Source organism: Paramisgurnus dabryanus, chromosome 20, assembly GCF_030506205.2.
Source record: "Paramisgurnus dabryanus chromosome 20, PD_genome_1.1, whole genome shotgun sequence".
Taxonomy (NCBI): domain Eukaryota; kingdom Metazoa; phylum Chordata; class Actinopteri; order Cypriniformes; family Cobitidae; genus Paramisgurnus; species Paramisgurnus dabryanus.
In genome coordinates, this window is record NC_133356.1 from 6,910,587 (window position 1) to 6,930,157 (window position 19,571).

Sequence of the window (19,571 nt, forward strand, 5' to 3'; positions counted from 1 at the left end):
GGGTTATTGTAGTTTCCCTTCAGGGGTGGGTGTTTAATGTACGGTTCTCTTGCCGAAATGATACATTCTCATTCACGATGAGAGTAAACAGCTACAAAATGCTCCGTAACGGGTACTGTGGTTTGGACAGTTTTCACTTTTTAATGAAACTTCCAACCAAGCCGCATCACATGACTCAAATCAGTTAATCCACAGTCACATGACCTCCTGTAAATCGTCTTACAAAGTTTTACATGCATTAGCGATGTGGTTAAGAAGTTAATCATCTGACTTTTGACAAAAAGAAAACTCAAGAATGTACTTTGTATTTATAAGATGATTCACAAGGCTTTAAAATCAGGATGCGGGTGAACTATTCCTAAGGATCTCTTCTAATCTTCAGGTCAAAGGGTAACTGGACATTGTGGATGGGGGGTTGGTGTGTCTTCTTAAAGCAATTGTGTTTGACAAGCCTTTCATTAACATAGTGATTAAACCTGGAGGAACAAAAGCAGACTCATCCAGCCTAACAGTGCTAATTACCCGCTGGCCCAAAACTAATGGACCACAACGAAATGGAAAAACTGCAGCAACAATCGCAACCGCTTATGAGCACTAAACTGGGCCAAGACATGCACGTCATGAGGAAAGTGCCACTCCTGAAGGAGCCAACGAACCCAACATAAGTTTTTAAGTGGGTTAGAAATGAAGACGACGGCAAACCACATCCCGCTTGAAGGAAGCCCGAAGAAAATCTCTTCTTTGGTTTCAAATGCAAAAACGAGTCGGGTTTATTTTCTTCCCAAACAAACTAATAGTTTGCGTCTGCATGCCAAGCAAGCAGGTATGTGTGTGGTCCTCCGTTCTGAACAACATTAAACTCAGACAGATGCTGAGAGGAAAAATATGGGGGGGGTGAAAAGTTATGAGTGGAACCGCAAAAGTGCCTTCCATACATTATAAAACTCCAAGGTTTTGCAGTACAGAGACGCCACATATATGTGCTCAAACCACTTTCCCTACATAATTACGGCAGTTTCAAAGACACGATCCACGCAAAAGCAGCCCTTCCTAGCGTTTCCATGCAGGAACATAGCACGAGAACCCATAAAACCTCCAAACCGCACATCATCACAAACCAGCACCTCCTCAGAACTTTCCTGGCAGTTGTGAGTGGCTGCGCAAAACTGTTTATGAAAAGTTTAATCTCATAAATCTGTACTAACTAATGATCTATGAAGCTATGAGGAATTCTACCTACACCCCAAGAAATTCAGCTTTAAAAAAGGTTTGGTTTCACCTCAAATCCCTAATAAAAAGCAAATATTTTCACACTTAGGCACAGGGTTGTTTTTATTAAGTGGCAAAGAAGCATCTGTTTACACTGAGAATGTGCACCATTCTGTATTGCATTAAAACACATAATGCTCTGGGAGCACCAAGCAGGTTCTTACCTTCAGATTCAGCCGTTGCCTTCACTTCCTCTGCGATCTTTAAGGACGGTCGTGCCACAGACAATGTTGCCAGGGTCAAAAGCAGGAGCGCACCCAGCAGTGAGCCCCGGGCGGACATCCCGTCAGCAGTGAGCGTGCAGCCCCATCCGACCCCCCTTGACCTCCCCCTGGACACAGATCCCATCTGAGGGGCACAACCCAACCATGAACTTCAGGCCGTGCGGTCAGTCACTCGCTAGAATTCTCACCGATCACCTGGGCTGAAGGGAGCGGTGCGGGTACCAAAGCAGCAAGGTAACCAACAAGATGGGAACAAAATAAGAAAAGTGAATCAAATATTGTGTCACAGCACAGCAGAAATAAATAATTTACATTACATTTATGCATTCACCAGACACTTATCCAAAGGGACATACGGTGCATTCTAGCTCAGTATCAGTGTTTTCTAGAATTCAAACTATACAAAACACAATGACATGCGCATGCGGTCAAGTATTACTCTCTAAACACATTTTTGAGATAATGAAATCTTATGTAAATAGTAAAGCATTGCCATGCTTCATAAACGGTGTGCCTTTGTAGGACAGAAAGAATGATAGAAACTAAAGGCCCACGTGTCATAATGCTGTTGAACGAGCCTTACCACAGACATACCAGAGCTCTGATTCATTATACTGACATATGACAACACACCTTCATCACTCTTCACAGCTTAACTTCATTTGTTCGCAAAGGTTGTGGGTTTGATCTTCAGGGAACACACTGTACTGATCAAAAATTATAACTTGTAATGCACCATATGTCACTTTGGATAAAACTATCTGCCAAATATTCTAAGTGTTTATATATCAAGGCTGTTTATTTTATTTTCCCAACACAAAAATGTGCTTCAAAATACGATAAACACTAAAACAAACCAACCAGAGCACTAAACCGTGGGAATCAGCAGCAGTCACCAGGTAACTTCATTAGGAGATCTGGCGCGCAATGTTGCGCGCTCCGCGTCTGCGGTGGTATTGATTGCGCTTATGTTTATATGCGAGAGGCATTTCTGTAGAATTTTGCACAGATGATCTCTGCGCAGTGTGTGACGTATAAAAATACTGCAGTTTTGCCTCTTTCTTACTTTATTCCGCGCAAACATGGAATTAGTTCGGTTATAATGAATGACTCAACCCAGTATATGGTGGGTTTTTAGTCACGAAGCTAGTAAGGACTTTGTTTACCATGACTTTCTCTTGTGTACGAATGTTTATCTATTTTTTACGATGCAGTGCATGATGTCACCCTTAACTTTTCTAGAAAAACGCATGATGTTTTGGCTTGAACGCAAGTTTGCGCACGAGCAAACGCAATCTAAATCACCACCCTATTCACATTCAAATCAGTTTACAAAGAAATCACGCTGAAAGCGCCAAGGGATTTATGGCCAATGCAAAGAAAAAACATTTACCCCTGGGAATCAGCTGTACTCCGCCCTTTGATCACATTTTAATTGTTAAAAATGCACCCAATGTTAACGATTCTAATGTTTGTCTTCTAAATGCTCCTCTAACGAGTTCATCATAATCTTATTACAGAACTAATGCGATCACCTGGACAGGCATTGATATTATCTTAACTCTTTTTATTATCAGTTAAATATTAATTCAATCTTATTCTTCACAACAACAAAAAATAAAGTTTATAGTAGCAGTTTTGCCTTCAGAAGTTTGGCACTATTTTGAGAAATCCTAAAACCATTTCTCATTACAAAGTCAACTTTCAAAAGCAAACCTATTCTTGTCATCTATTTTATAGTTGTAAGGAATTATTGTATCACAATTCATAAGTTTCAGAGCATGAAGCTTTAATTGTCATAACAATGTTATATTAAAAGACAAAAAAACAATCTGCGTGTTTAAAAATAATAGAAAAAAAATCGAATATTTTAATTAAAAATGTTAATTTTAACACAATGCATGTTTTTCTACACATTCTGATACTTAAAAAAAACATATAAACATTTATTCGAACTTTATAATCATCATTATCAATTGCTTAAATCTTTCAAATATAATTTCTTTCCTGGGAAATATAATATCTCACGTTTCGTAATCGGTAGAGACTTATACTTATTTACAGCCATTTTATCTGCAAAAACTGAAAAAGTGTACAGGCTACACACGATAGTGAATATACAACTAAACTTACAATAGTAATTTTATTGAATGTTCTGCTAAATAAACAACCACAAAGTTCTAGGTTGTTGATCACAGTGAAATAAAATATTGGCTGTGACAGTTTCTGTGGAGTCCACAATGCATTAAAGCCTAATGAGCAAAAATTTGCATTTATAAAAATGCCTATTTTTAAATTTGAAATGGTATAATGTACAACGACATATAAGCCGTATATGTGCATTAAATACAGAAATGTTACATTTCTATTAAAGAAAAAGAAAAATATCATACAATAAAGGGGGAAAAAACTTACAGAAATGGGGCAGAATACGCGAGGCTCAGGATCCACAAACACACAGGGACTCATGCATGGGCCGAATGCACAGAGGAATGCGACTTGTCCCCCATGCAACCAAAAATATTCCCAATTTGCAAATCCAACGGGGCAAAAATCACAGTGCACCAAAGATAAGATCGCATGCCAACAGCGGGCAACTGATAGTATCCGTGCGTACGTGTGCGTAAATCCTTCAGGAAAACAAATGTGCGTCCCAGAAACTTTGGTGCGTCCGAAACCAAGTTGTTTTCTTTCACCGAGCGGCTCTTGCAAACGTAGCGTCCGTCCAACACGAGATGAGATGCGACATTGTATCAAACATCCTCGAGAAAACCGAAATCCAGCGAAGTGCAGTCTCTGCGGACACTGACTCTCTTCTCTCAGACGCTTTGTCAGGCATACGGAGATTTTTTCTTTCTCCAACCCCCTGAAGAAATGTCACTCCCCCCTGAAACCCGACACGTTTCCTGGCTTGTAATTTTCGGACCCTGCCTTTCTCCTCCAATCACAGATCTCGGTGTGCGAGCTCCCCTCCGAACAGACTGCTTAGTTCACACTACATGATTTTAAGCCAGATTTAAGCCCGATTTGCAAATCGTTCGCTCGCCGACAGGTCGGGGTGTGATCGGGTGCAAATCGCGGGGGATTAGCGGGCGATCGACGTTCGCCAATCTGTTGGTATGAAAGAGCCAACAACGCATCAAAGACGCTCGCAGACGGCTCGCAGACGCGTCGCCGACACCAGAAAAATATCTAGCTTGTTAGATATCTGGAGCTGTCGCGCGACTCGACCTCCTATGATGTCACGAGCTACAGCCAATCCGACGAGGGGTTGACGTCACACGGAAAGATGAGCAGCATGTCACCAAGAAAACATTGAACTCAGGCATAAATGTCTGTATGACGTTTCACATATATTTACCACAACTGCGCTGAGAAAGAGAAACGGTGGAGAGAAAGAGCAAACGCTGTAAAACAGCCAGGTGAGCAAATGTTATTATTACATTATCTAAATGTTATAGGGTAAAATGTAAATTAATTGGTCATTTTCCATATACATGCATATTATAGAAGCTAGCGTAATCCTATTTTTGGGATATGTCTGTAAAACATTATAGTGTATAATTATTTTTACTGTAATTCTGTTTATTGTTATATATTGTGTATTAGAGGATATTCAGTTACATTACAATCTGCCTTTTGTACCAGTCGAAAGAGCTTGTAAACAAAGGAATAAATTATCATATTTAGTTTGAATAGACAAATAAAATAAAGTGTGGAGGTAAATATTAACTGGAAACATTGCATTTATTTATTGATTTTAGACTTTACTGTTGCACAAGTGGACTCACAAACAACTAGGGATACATTAACTTCATTTGGGAACCATGGCTTTGGAATTGAGGAATATTGAAGACCCAGTTCTCTTATCACATCTCAAAAGAAGCATAATGGTGATGCTATACAACGCCCAGGAGACTGACAGAAGCGGATCAATGTTGTCACCTGAACAACCTACCCTATGCATATATCATGCATGACATGTGCGGTCCGGTCCCGATGTGTTTTTGTTTACAAACTATTGACTTTACTATGTATTACATTTATCAATAAGGTGATTAAACTTGTTGAAGGGTTTAGATTGAATTTCCCAGTGCTGTTTCATGAAATAAATGGTCTATCGAAAGTAATACATTTAATGCAACAAAGTATAAAACACATTGTCATATTTTACAAAAATGAAATTTTACAAATTCCAATATGAATAGTGCTTTATAGCCTTGCATTGTTGTTTGTGCAACTTGAAAACAATGTAGTACATTTGAATGTATATTATGTGGACAGACAAAATATACATTGTTAGAACACGTGCAGTGCACCACATTAACATAATTAAACATTACAAAAATCCCTATGTAGAGCCCTTTTAAGGGCTGGGTGATATATAAATATCGTAATATAATTGTGTGTGATTGGCTGTTAGATTAATCCACATTGAGTAAAAATGCACAGAGCTTATCATCACAATCCCCATAAATTTTTAGCATGATCAGATATGTTGATGTTTAGCGCCGTAGTATAGAAACATTGTTAATGTTCTGTGAATAATGAGTGTGGATCAAGAAATAAAGTTAGTATTATGTAACATGCAGATTGCCTTTATTTGTTACATTCCTGCACCTTTTGATTTGTATGCAATTAAAATTAATTGAATAATAACACAACAATAAACAGAATACTTAAAACAATGAAAAAGTGAACCACATTGTGTTCTTTACAAATACAGGACTTTAGAACACACAAGAAAACGAATGTCCTAAACTGACAATAACTGGCTTTAATCTGCTGTTTGCAGGGATAACTCTACATCAGTTCCTTTTAAAATGTGTTGAACTTGCCAATAAACACTACACGCTGGTGAGACAAAGTAGTCCCGCATCAGATTGCGTTGCACTTTTGCTGTTGCCATACAATTGCGATGTGAGGTGGTGTTCATCGGTTGAAAAGCACCCGTCCCACGATTCTTCCATTGCCCATCAACCATGTTTTGGTCAGCAGTCTGCTACAGCTGGAGTGGTAGCAATTACCCCAAAGCAATGTGGAAACTGCCACTTCCTTTCGAAGTCCACGGCTATGCCACTCTCCTTCCGTTGATGGTGTCTAAAACAATAGGACACACCAAATGTCACTGATTAAATTATTATATATTCAAGACTACGGTTTACAATGGATTTATTTGCATAGTTATATGTAGAACAAACACCTTGGGTCTCATTTATAAAACTGTGTGTAGGATCCTTACTAAAAGTCTATGTATGCACAAAAGCCAAAAATGGCATACGCCAAAAAATACAGACAAAGCAATGTTCCCTTTCTGCAAGTGTGCGTACATTAATTATCTTCTGATCGCACCATGCAAGCCTATTCTCCCATTAAGTTTTTTTTTTTTTAAAGATCACAACATTTGTGTGGTAACTGGCGTACGCATGTTTCCAGAACTGTTTTGTGCATACGCATGCTTTATAAATGAGACCCCTTCTTACTTAATCCATATAAATAAGTATAAAGATAAACTAGGGACTAAACAACATGTAGAATAACAAATATTACAATATAAGGTTTGGAAGTAATTTTATATTTATTGCTGTGTTAACCTAATTCATGTTTATACACAAAATACTTAAATATACACCTAGTGTAAGCTCAGATAAAATTATGAAATTAATGTATACAGGTATGTATAGACATAAAAATAAATATTACTTGTGCTTTTCGGAACTATATCCCTGTTTCTAATAATAGTTTTTACTAAAATACTTTTATCAAAGACAGTCAACTGCTGATGTCCACAATGTTATGGGTGTTCTTTTTTTTAAATGAAGTAGTAGATATATATAGATAGATAGATAGATAGATAGATAGATAGATAGCTTTATATTTTGTAATAACCCTACCTTCAAGAAATCGTCCTTTATAACCTGGTACAGAACAGCTATCCAAAACTATTTGTGGGATGGTGCTGGTCCCCCATCCTGGACTTGAACCTGAGGGACTTGAACGTGTCACCTGCATGACACCAAAAAGTTCAAAAACATACCCAGACAGAAAAAAACGTAATGACAACATTCAGTTCATATTCGTTTGAAATGAAATCACACAAACCTGTTGCATAGAATCGCAGGGTCAAAGACAAACGCTCTCCAAGTCATGCTTTGCGAAGCCTGTCCTATTCTATTTGAACGATAATTAAATCAAGAAACACAGCTTTTATACACAGTAGACAACACGTTGATATTTTAAATGTGATCATAGCCAAACATAAGCATGCAGCTATATTTCCTATATAAACAAGCTGTACTCACCTCCAACTCTTAAATCCCTGCTGTCCTCGTGTGGTGTTGATCCACCTCTCCACATACACATCTCTTCATTTTTTTCTTTTGCGGCTTTGCATCGCGCAAACGGTTTGCAGCACGAATTTCTGTCTGAAGTCTATATATACAAACAAAAGTTTTGCGCGTCGTCTTCATTCTTCTTCTGTGGGTTTACTGGTGCGCGTGTTGTTTCGCGTCATTTCCGGTTTGTTTTATCGCGTGATTTTTCGTGACAAAACGTGGTTTGTGGACAAGATAGAATCGCCGGGTGATAGAGTTGTTCTCAACTCGTGTAGTGCGTTACCTCCTGTTGTGGGTCAGTCACGTTATGTCGTGTGGTGTGAACTGATCAACAACGTGAACACTCCTGATTTCACAGAGAGCAAGTCATGTAGTGTGAACCGCACAGTTCGGACCAACGTTTTAAAGTCATGTAGTCTGTACGAGCCTTCAACCTTCCCCGATCAGTCCTGTAAAGTTACCCAGACCTGGGCTTTCCTTCCTCCCTTGATACGCGCACTCGGCGGGTTCGAATGTTGCAGCCCGTGCCGCGTCAGCGTTATGCGTTTACTACAGCGCCGCCCTGCGGTAACTATGTCTAATTTTGAACCTTAATTCCTGGGAGACCAAAAAAAAGCTCTTTTCAAAACATGTTTATGATAGCATGCTTGTTTTGAAAAATACAAACCTTGGCATAATTAAAGATACATAGGGTATTTGATATAAAAACACTTGCCCAGATGCCCCATAGTGGAGCCCGGGCCCCTGGATGTGAAACTCTGCTGGACACCAAACCGATACAATGTTACTTTTCTGAATTACAATACCAAAAGCCTCCAAATATAAATATAATCTTACTGAAACATGAGGGTACCTGAAAGAAAAATTACAGACCAGGTGCTGTAAACATTACTATCAGCTTTAAAATCTCCTGTTTTTATTTGTTAACTTTATAATTCAATTTAAATGCATAGTTAATTTATAGTTTTTGAGCACATGAGTCTGTGTACAACAAGTGCATGAAACTGTACATCTAAAATACCTTTTCATGACACCAACCAGAATATAAATCTAAAGCACTTGCAATACATGTTTCATCTTAAGCATGATCAGATTCAGACCATATATTTTTATTTTATATTTTTGAATAGTTTAAGCGACACTGGGATTATTTTCTTATGGGTTCTACTCCAAAGACCCACAGGAAGAACAGTGGGATACAATTTTCCCAAATGGTTCTTTCACAAGACGTCCACAAAAGACAAATAGAAATGTTTAATAAAAAAAATCTGTCATTATTTACTTTATTTATGTTCTTCCAAAACCATATCCTCTTATTTTTTGTGGAACACAAAAGGGAATTTATTAAAATAGAAAAGACATTCAAAATAAGAGTTAAAATGAAAAACAATGATATTGCCTTTCTGTTTATCATATGGCTTCTTAAAACTTAAAATATATCACCAGTGTTGGGAAAAGTTACTTTTAAAGTATGCATTAAGTTACTCTACAAAAAAGTAACTAGTTATGTTACTTAGTTACTTTTCATTGAAAGCAATGCTTACGTTACTTTTGCGTTACTTTTGCGTCACTTTTTCTTACTTTGCAGGTGTTTTTATGACTGAGAAGTACTGCATTCAGAAATTGCATATTTCCGTCGCAATTATATTATCACAACTTTCCGCGTTTTTTCGTGACTGTATAACAAATTCCTGTTTTCGTGTGATTATCACGTATCGGTTACTCAACTGTTTTTTCCTATTTTCAAACTATTATCGCTTCGGTTTAGGGTTAGATTTGGTGCTTGCATTAGAATGTCACTTTATATATTGGTTTATATTTTTTCTGATTTATTTTTTTGATATGTCGCCTGGCGTTAGGGTTAGAGTTGGGTTTGGGTAGGGATGTCATTTTATGTAAATCTAACTCTAAACCGAAGCGACAATGGTAAGAAAACAGGATAACAGGAATTCGTTATACGGTCACGAAAAAACGCAAAAATTCGTGATAATATTACGAAAAAACAATCAAAAAGTTACGTATCTATATAACAAAATTTCGTGAACTGTTCACACATGGAGTGTATAATTCTACGTTAATACATTCAGTTTAATGCAGTAACTCGCAAAAAAGTAACTAAAATATTAATGTGTACATTTATAAAGTAATGCGTTACTTTACTCGTTACTTCAGAAAAGTTATATTATTACGTAATGCACGTTACTTGTAATGTGTCACGAGTTGCATGTTGACTGTTTTAATGATGTTTTATCCTTTTTATAGCTTTCCTCATATGAAAAACAGCTGAGTAAGATTCATAAAAGCTTTAGAACAATATAATGGTGAGTAAATATTGACTGAATTTTTCAACTTTTCTTATTATTTTTTTATTATTATTATTTTAACCGTCCCTTTAATCTTCAGTCCCTGTTGGGACAGCATGTACGATACGCTGTGTATCATCCATACACACATATAGAGCCCGTCATGTTCCCAACGATGCTTTTAAACTCTCCCCCATGATGCGCTCTCTCTCTCTCTCTCTCTCTCTCTCTCTCTCTCTCTCTCTCTCTCTCTCTCGCTCTCTCTCTCTCTCTCTCTCTCTCTCTCTCTCTCTCTCTCTCTCTCTCTCTCTCTCTCTCTCTCTCTCTCTCTCCTCACGGGGGGAAGCTCCTTAATCAATGACCCCTAAATGTCAAAAACATGGGGCCCCCAACAATGTTCCACACTCCCCTCCAAACTGTCTTCTCCATTGGACAGGCCCTTTTCAAGGGCCCTGAGAGGAACACTAAAGAAGCCCAAAAGAGTTTCGGAGGAGAGCAGGATTAGGATGGGGGGGTTAAGGGGGAATGTGGCCTCTCATCCAGCCTACCCGAGCCTCCCGTTTCTCCCCCTTCCTCATAAAAGAAACGTTCCCATTCAGTCCGAACGCGCCAGCTAATAAGGTTGTTAAAGAAAGCGAGAGGCTCCTCTGTGAATGGGGCCTCCGATCGCAGCTTTTCTTTCCTTTCTACTTGTGATTCTCTCACTCACTCATACACAGTGAAGCCATCATGGTCTTCCATAAAAGGTGACAGTTTGGATTGGAGCGAGAGGGAAGGCGGGGGGTGGAGGATCGCGCCGCAGGTTTAGGGGTGTGAAATAAAAGATGGCCTTTCACGTGTGTTCTCATCGCCTGTCCGAGCCAGATTTATGTTGTCTTTATGGCTGTCTTACAAACACAATGGGACAGCCAGCTACAGTCAAAGAGGAAGACGGAAGGGAGGCCACAACCAATCAATGAATTTCACCAACGAAACTTCAGAGATTGATGTTTTTTAGTATGTAACCAGAGGAACATCCCTCATGTGTTATATATTGACTTATTGTCTAAAACATTTATTTATTTTGAGTTTGGAGATATTTAGTCACATGATACTTCAACATTTATTTGAAAAGCCTTTAAGGGTTAAACATGCTCGTGTTGCATGAATGAAGTCCAAGCTAGGTCTATTGCATTTATAAAAGTAAATATTTTTACTGTTAATATGCAAATTTGGACACCCACCCATGATGTTACGTTAAATTTAATAACACTGATATCCTCACCAACATGTCTTGACATACACTAATGGACTTGATCATGGGAACCTTCATCTACTGGAATGCAGAGAGTAAATTTAATGCTCATTACAGCTCATCCCTGCTGTTATGCTAATCTTCAGTTGTTTCAGTGGGACCATCGACGCTCCGGTGTTATTTTATCTCCACTGGGCTGCCGAAGAGATTCACGTGAGCAGCCCGCTATTTGCTGCCCTCCTGTTTATCGACAGCAAGTTATGATTTACGCCAGCAATTGTTTGGTCAGCCATCGGTTTCAAAACAATCCCGACAAAATGCAAAGGTTTTCTTAAACCAGGAGAGGGGATGAAAAGAAAAACTATTCACAGAAAGAACAAAAACACTCATCCCCCATGCACGTCACCGAGAGGGCAAGAATTTATAGAAAAACATTGTGTAATGTAAAATCTCTTTGGCGGTGAGCCCGAGTATAAATACTCATTAAAATCATTATGCACTGCTTAGTGCAATTTATTTTAGGTGTGCCAAATGTTAAATTGCACTAAAATTATAGAGAACAACATAATTGCAAGATAATGTCTGTGTGATGTATTAACATGCTTTGTGCATGCGTATATCTACTGTAGGCCTACTTTTAAAAGATCAGCATTCACATTATAATCCTGAATCTGTCATAAAACAGAGCAATTTAATTGTAAATATTTCTGGTGCTTGCTTGTGTGCAAAACTCACTGTGGATATGCAAGTGCTTAAAATGTTCAAACTGAGTTTAATCATCTTTATATGCTTTGGGATGGACCGGCCATCTGTCCACAATGAATCCTGTCTGCAGACTGAAATGCTATAGAGGCTCCGATCTTCCTGAGACCCTGCAGAAAACAAACAGGTTTGTAAGATTGATGGATGGATATATAAGTGTATACTGTATATCTTCATTCATCTGTCACATTTAAGTAGTAGGTTGAAAATGAAAAATTGTGTGTATTTGATCATTTTGGTCAAGTAGCACTCTTTACAGGATTTTGCACATTGATGGCAAAAACAGTAAAGGATTTGTGGCACATTTGGAGGAAAACTTTACCAGAAAAAGTTTCCTGTGGTGCAGCTTTAGTGATGCTATTAGTGGTTGTGGCGACGGTCTAATACTGCAATCATTGTATAGTGCTGCCTTGTTGATGTAGCAAATTGTTAAAGGAAAACACCATATCTTTTTTCAATGCGTGCACTTAATCTTTGTACAGCGTGTCGTGAATGTATTAGCATTTAGCCTAGCCCCATTCATTCCTTAGGATCCAAAATGAGATTAATTTAAAAGCCACCAAACACCATGTTTTCACTATTTAAAGACATAGTTCTTGTTTTTTATCCGCTTAAAAAATCACCACGTTTTATTTTGTGTCACCATACTAAAGGGCTATTTATAGTCGTGCGTAGGTCCTACGCCATAGCTACGCCATAGGCTATCCGTAGCCTGTGCGTAGCTCTGCGTAGCCTGACGCGCACCTCACAAAATTTTTAACAGCGCGTCAGATCTACGCGGACCGCAAGCACTGTGATTGGTCCACCAGAACCCCTCCCGTCAGGTAAAAAAAACTGCGTCATAGGTATTTCCGTTCGTGATGGTGAAAACAAAGATGAGCCAAGTTGAGGAGTGATTTAACTCAAACTGCATCAAAAGTCGCTGTTTATTTACTTCCATCATTGCTGGTCTTTTAAAATTATACACAACAAGTTGCTGTTTCTTCTTCGTTTGTGGGTTAACTTGCTTACCTTCTTCTTCTGTGACTTCTTCTGCTGCTACTGTGGTTACACGCGTGGTTACTGCCTACCAGCGGTCCGCGGGTGTGTTTGCACGTCGACGCGGACGACGACGCAGAAGTATAAATGAAAACCGACGCGGAACCTACGCCGTCGCGGCTACGCCGTAGGACCTATGCACGACTATAAATCGCCCTTTACTCGTGTAACTACTCATGTAACAGTCTTTAAATAGGGAAAACATGGAAGTGTTTGGTGGCTTCTAAATTCATCTCTGTTTGGATCCTAAGGAATAAATGGGACTAGACTAAATGCTAACACATTCACAATGAGCTGTACAAAGATTAAGTGTATGCATTAAAAAAAGATAGGGATGTATTAATTTGTCTAAGTTGAGGTAAGAACATAGTAAAATGTTTTCCTTTAAACAAAGCGAGATCTCTTCAAAGGTTTTTAGTAATAGTGATGCTTGCAGTCACTGGTTATTGTGATATAGTTTAATGACATCATTATGCAAATGCATAAAACATAAAACCCTAAACCAACTTTGAGACCCAGTTATAAAAATCTGGAATTAACGATGAGTTGTTGAAATAAACAGCAACATAAGCAGCAGGTTTGTTTGTACACGCAAGCATTAAATAGATTCCACTTCAAGAAACAATCCACACATACCATCAATTTCAGATAAATGCCAACAGCTGTACAAACACCCAGTGATTTTTCTCATTGATGTGGTGGTGGTTCATTTTGGGAGCTCTTGATCCTTAAGAAGACAACGTTCAACACCTTCATAGAACAAAATGAATCAGCATCAGTTCAATTGTCTCCACAAAACTCCTAAGGGATTGTTTTACTTACAATGCATTTTTATATGCTATAATTAAAAGATCAGATGTAGGTGACCTTTATTCTTACACTCAAAAAAATGAACTTTCGCCTTTGCCAGTTTTACTTAATCCTTTCATATTGTGATTACTTAAAAAAATCATTTAACAACGTGAACTTAATCTAATTGAATTTATTCAACAAAAAGGTGTTTCTTGTCAGCTTCACTTAAAAATTATTTGTTCAGCCAACATAACAGTGTTGTGTAAAATTAACAGATTAATAAAACCAATACAGACTGGCATCGTGTATTATGGGTAATTGATGTTGTTCTGGCACCCTCTTGCAGAAGTGTAGCACCATAAGATAGGTACCTGTGGCCAACTATGAGTGAATTAACTTGTTCTGATATATTATTAGAACAAAAACAAACAAATTAATGGTTTTAAATGTAACATTTCATTTCAAATATATTTGTGATGTACTTGATAAGTTATAATTAAGAGGCTTATATGATTAGTTGTATTAAGCAGCTGCACTATTATTGATTGATTGATTGATTCAGTGTTAAGGAGTTATTAGATAAAAGGGGTGAAGCTTATAAAATGGCATTATTCAAATGTTTTTCATCATTAATAAATTTTTTATGTACAATCAACTCAACTGTTGTTTGTTAAGTTTACTTAATCTTCTTTTGTTAAATGAACTAAATTATTGTTCGTTGAGTTTACTTAACAAATTATGTGGAACCTGTTGACAAAATATTTTTAAGTAAATCCAACATTTCATTTTTTTTGAGTGTAGAAGAATATAAAACTAATAAAAAATGTGTGGTCACATACAGTATATCTGGCTTTAATGTAAAAAATATAAGTCGACTTTGGAAGGATGATTAGTTTGATGGTTGTATGAAGAAAATATGCAGTGAGAGAAACAGAGATTGCGAACACATGCAGATTCATTCACCTCTGAAACCTTAAATTATAAATTTCACATTTAAATATAGTTATACTTAACTTGTAAAATCTAACCCAAAAATCTAACAAAAAGTGGTAGTGCACATGGCAACATGGTGATTTAGCTCACTTGTCATTTCATTTCCCATCCTTGTAATTCCTGAAACTCTCGTCCTGCCCTGTGAATAACGGACAGACCTGTGTGTGTGTGTGTGCGTGTGTGTGTGTGTGTGTGTGTGTGTGTGTGTGTGTGTGTGCGTGTTCATAAAGCATCCAGATTCCTCAAATGTCTGGGCTGCTGCTCTCTGAAGTTCTTGAAATAACTCGCATGCTTGTCACTAAACTCCTGCAGTCCTGGAGAAAACAGCAGCTCAGATGTTTTCCAAGTTTGGCCTGAAGAGAAAATAGCAAAGGAGATGAAGTATTGCTTGAAATGTGCATATATGACAATCAACCACAGAATTAGTATATTGAGAGTAACATGCATGAAAGAGATAACATAACTTCTGTACCACGACCAAAATCGTTGGGACTCAATAATAACAACCGGATGGCTGTACATTATCCCATTTATTACATAGCTACTTACTACTTAAGTAAATAAATATGCATAAAATATTGATTTGAAATATGGTATTAGCTCATGGGCAAGAAATGCAAACCTTACTTGAGGATAAAATATTTCCTTATGGCTTCAATCCAAAACATGATGTTCAAACAATGCATTTGGTTTATAAATACAATCTCATACACGTTATTCATTGTGCATATTTACATCAAATTTATTTGTCAGTATTAAACAGCACATTTCAATTTGAGTCGCAGTACCCGGACGAGGCTGTGTTTTAGCTTCCGGGGAATAGCAAATCTTGAAATGTTGGCACTGGCCAATCAAAATCAAGAATTCCTCAGCACCGTTTAATAAGTTAGTGATAATGTACATTTGTCTCTGTTTATTATGTGATAATGACTGTGCTACTAAAACATATTGACATGTATTATTGATCTTGATCTCTTTTTCCAGTTCTGGCAACATTTTAGGTTTTATTCAGTTGATTTTTTATATTTGACACCTTGAATCATGTTAAACTTGAACTTTGAACAGGTAAAGTACATGGTTGCGTATAGGGGACATTTCAGAACGCTGTTTTAAGATGACCAATAAATCTTTGGTGTCCCTAGAGTACATATGAGAAGTTTTAGCTCAAAATACCATATAGATCATTTATTATACCATGTTAAAATCGCCAAAAAAAGTGTTCTTTAAATGCAAATGAGCTGATCTCTGCACTAAATTATCCCCTTCTGACATCACAAAGGGAGCCAAATTTAAATTCTTGCAGAGAATGGTTTACCAAAACTAAGTTACTGGGTTGATCTTTTTTCGATTTTCTAGGTTGATACAAGCACTTGGGACCCAATCATAGCACTTAAACATGAAAAAGGTTTGATTTTCATGATACATCCCCTTTAATACAGAAATGCAGTGCTAACACTGCTAATGTTTGTATTAGGAATCATTCTGAGCTCTATGTTTAAACCTCAAGTTAAGTATTTGTGCTGACTGAACAAACGCACAAATCTGTTCTGTCTGGACAAGCAGGAAGCAAGTTAAACTTTAGCACTAAATCTGTCACAAACCTGAAACCAGCCCACGTGTCATTAATAATAACTCTTTCGGCGGAGACAGTCTTAATAAAACTGTTTCTGTAATGTTTATTTACACGAGTCAGACACAATATTTATAAATTCCTTATTGACAGAAACATTGTTCACCATTACTGACGACTGTATTGTTATATCTAAATATACTAAAGGACTCGGTCGGCTCTTCACATTTTCGCAACTGCAAGCACCGTCTCGCATTCTCTACCTCATTGTTAATGTTTGAGACAAGAGTAATGTCGTAAATTGTGCGGCTTGTCGAGATGTTTGTTGGTCTTGCAATGTCTGTCTGGCAGATGAAGAAATACCATAGAATTTAGTTTGTTACATTAAATACATCGTCTATTATCTATCTCAAACTAAATTAAATCCTTTCATCTTTGCAATCCGTAAAGGCTTTGAGAAGTGTCTGTGTGACACTAGAAAACATGAAGTAGTTATGAAGAGGAGGACGGCGTTGTTTTTGATGAACCTCTTCAGACGTGTTGACAAAGAGGTGGATTGTATTGTGACAGCACCTGGCTTCATCTCACCGGGGGGAAGGGCTACAACACAAGATCTACTTTTACTTTCCATCATTAAAACTAAAGTGTGTTCAACGGTGAATATCTTCAATAGCTCCCTACACAGACATGTTCCTTCTGAGGCTAAGTAACTTTGGACACTTGAAAACACGATAATGAAAATACCTCAAAATTAGTTTGTTAGTACGTACTCATCTTTATGTTGATTTAAACCATTTCCTTCTTCTGCTGTTGATACAAAGTTTTAAAAACTGTTTTCCATGCAATGAAAGTATTGAGCAATAAGGAGCTACAAAGCCCAAAACAGCAGTAGAGGATCAGAGAAGCTGAGTCCAGTTCTCAATTTTTCCAGCTATTTAGCTGTGAACCGCTCTTCTGTTTGTCATTAAAGTTTACTAGTTTGTTGAGAGGTTTGTATCTGTGTTTGTCTGATGCCAATCTTCTTATGCGTTATAAAAAATATTTTAACTTCAAAAGTTAAGATGAACTGTACAAGTCATTGTAACTCACTATATAAAATCTTGACAAAAATTATTTTGATGACATATGTTGTTTTGACTTTTTATTAAAAATGTGTACATTATCACATCTTACCCTGGTTTTACAGACAAAGCTTAAGGCTGGTCCTAGACTAAAACACATCTTTGAGTTGCCTCAAGTGACAATTATTTGCACTGACAGATCTCAAAATATGGCAGTGCCACTGATTTGTCACAAGACACAGACCAGTAACATCTTTTTCTAAGGCATGAAAGATGCTTAAACATCATAATTAACTAAGGCTTAATCCTGACTTTAGCTAAGCCTTGTCTGTGAAACCATTTAATGCAACCACATTTGTCATGATGCATTAAATGCAACAACATTGGACCTTATGCTTTTAATGCAATCATATTAATCCTGATGCATTAAATGCGATAATATAAACCTTGCTGCATTTAATGCAACCACATTCATCCTGGTGCATTAAATTCAATCATATTAGTCCTGATGTATTTAATGCAACCACATTAGTCCTGGTGCATTAAATGCAGCCACATTAGTCCTGATGTATTTAATGCAAAGCACATTAGTCCTGGTGCATTAAATGCAATCATATTAGTCCTGATGTATTTAATGCAACCATATTAGTCCTGATGTATTTAATGCAAGCACATTAGTCCTGGTGAATTAAATGCAACCATATTAGTCCTGATGTATGTAATGCAAGTACATTAATCCTGGTGCATTAAATGCAGCCACATTAGTCCTGATGTATTTAATGCAAGCACATTAGTCCTGGTGCATTAAATGCAATCATATTAGTGCTGATGTATTTAATGCAATCACATGAATCCTGGTGCATTAAATGCAGCCACATCAGTCCTGATCTTTTTAATGCAAGCACATTAGTCCTGGTGCATTAAATGCAATCAAATTAGTCCTGATGTATTTAATGCAGCCACATTAGTCCTGATGGTTTTTAATGCAAGCACATTAGTCCTGGTTCATTAAATGCAGCCACATTAGTCCTGATCTATTTGATGCAACCACATTAGTCCTGGTGCATTAAATGCAATCATATAAGTTCTGATGTATTTAATGCAAGCACATGAATCCTGGTGCATTAAATAGAGCCACATTAGTCCTGATCTATTTAATGCGACCACATGAATCCTGGTGCATTAAATGCAGTCACATTAGTCCTGATCTATTTAATGCGACCACATTAGTCCTGGTGCATTAAATGCAGCCACATTAGTCCTGATCTTTTTAATGCGACCACATTAGTCCTGGTGCATTAAATGCAGTCACATTAGTCCTGATCTATTTAATGCGACCACATGAGTCCTGGTGCATTAAATGCAGTCACATTAGTCCTGATCTATTTAATGCGACCACATGAATCCTGGTGCATTAAATGCAGTCACATTAGTCCTGATCTATTTAATGCGATCACATTAGTCCTGATGCATTAAATGCAGTCACATTAGTCCTGATCTATTTAATGCGACCACATGAATCCTGTTGCATTAAATGCAGCCACATTAGTCCCGATCTATTTAATGCAATCATATTAGTCCTGATGTATTTAATGCAATCACATGAATCCTGGTGCATTAAATGCAGCCACATTAGTCCTGATGCATTAAATGCAATCATATTAGTCCTGATGTATTTAATGCAATCACATGAATCCTGGTACATCAAAGGCAATCATAATGGTCCTGATGTATTTAATGCAAGCACTTTAGTCCTGGTGCATTAAATGCAGCCACATTAGTCCTGATGCATTAAATGCAATCATATTAGTCCTGATGTATTTAATGCAATCACATGAATCCTGGTGCATTAAATGCAGCCACATTAGTCCTGATCTATTTAATGCAAGCACATTAGTCCTGGTGCATTAAATGCAATCATATTGGTCCTGATGTATTTAATGCAATCACATGAATCCTGGTACATCAAAGGCAATCATAATGGTCCTGA

General features: G+C 37.4%; 1 protein-coding gene and 2 long non-coding RNA genes across 3 annotated transcripts in view; all 3 read right to left on the reverse strand.

The window, feature by feature from the left end:
- The window catches only part of fgfr2 (fibroblast growth factor receptor 2), a 47,344-nt gene extending 42,874 nt beyond the window's left edge, over positions 1-4,470 (reverse strand). Inside the window, exons 1-2 of the mRNA XM_065296154.2 lie at positions 3,909-4,470; positions 1,434-1,693 (exon numbers count right to left, since the gene is read on the reverse strand). Coding sequence (XP_065152226.1) covers positions 1,434-1,617 — 184 coding nt within the window. The 5' untranslated portion in view covers positions 1,618-1,693; positions 3,909-4,470. The remainder of the gene's footprint in view (positions 1-1,433; positions 1,694-3,908) is intronic.
- A 751-nt stretch (positions 4,471-5,221) lies between these two features.
- LOC135786664 (uncharacterized) lies at positions 5,222-8,248 on the reverse strand. The gene is made up of 4 exons (XR_010546975.2): positions 7,796-8,248; positions 7,596-7,664; positions 7,388-7,499; positions 5,222-6,593 (listed from the first exon to the last, which is right to left on the reverse strand). It is a non-coding gene; the product is annotated as an uncharacterized lncRNA (long non-coding RNA).
- Positions 8,249-11,897: 3,649 nt separating this feature from the next.
- LOC135787533 (uncharacterized) lies at positions 11,898-15,296 on the reverse strand. The gene is made up of 3 exons (XR_010547092.1): positions 15,041-15,296; positions 13,802-13,915; positions 11,898-12,237 (listed from the first exon to the last, which is right to left on the reverse strand). It is a non-coding gene; the product is annotated as an uncharacterized lncRNA (long non-coding RNA).
- Positions 15,297-19,571: the final 4,275 nt, after the last annotated feature.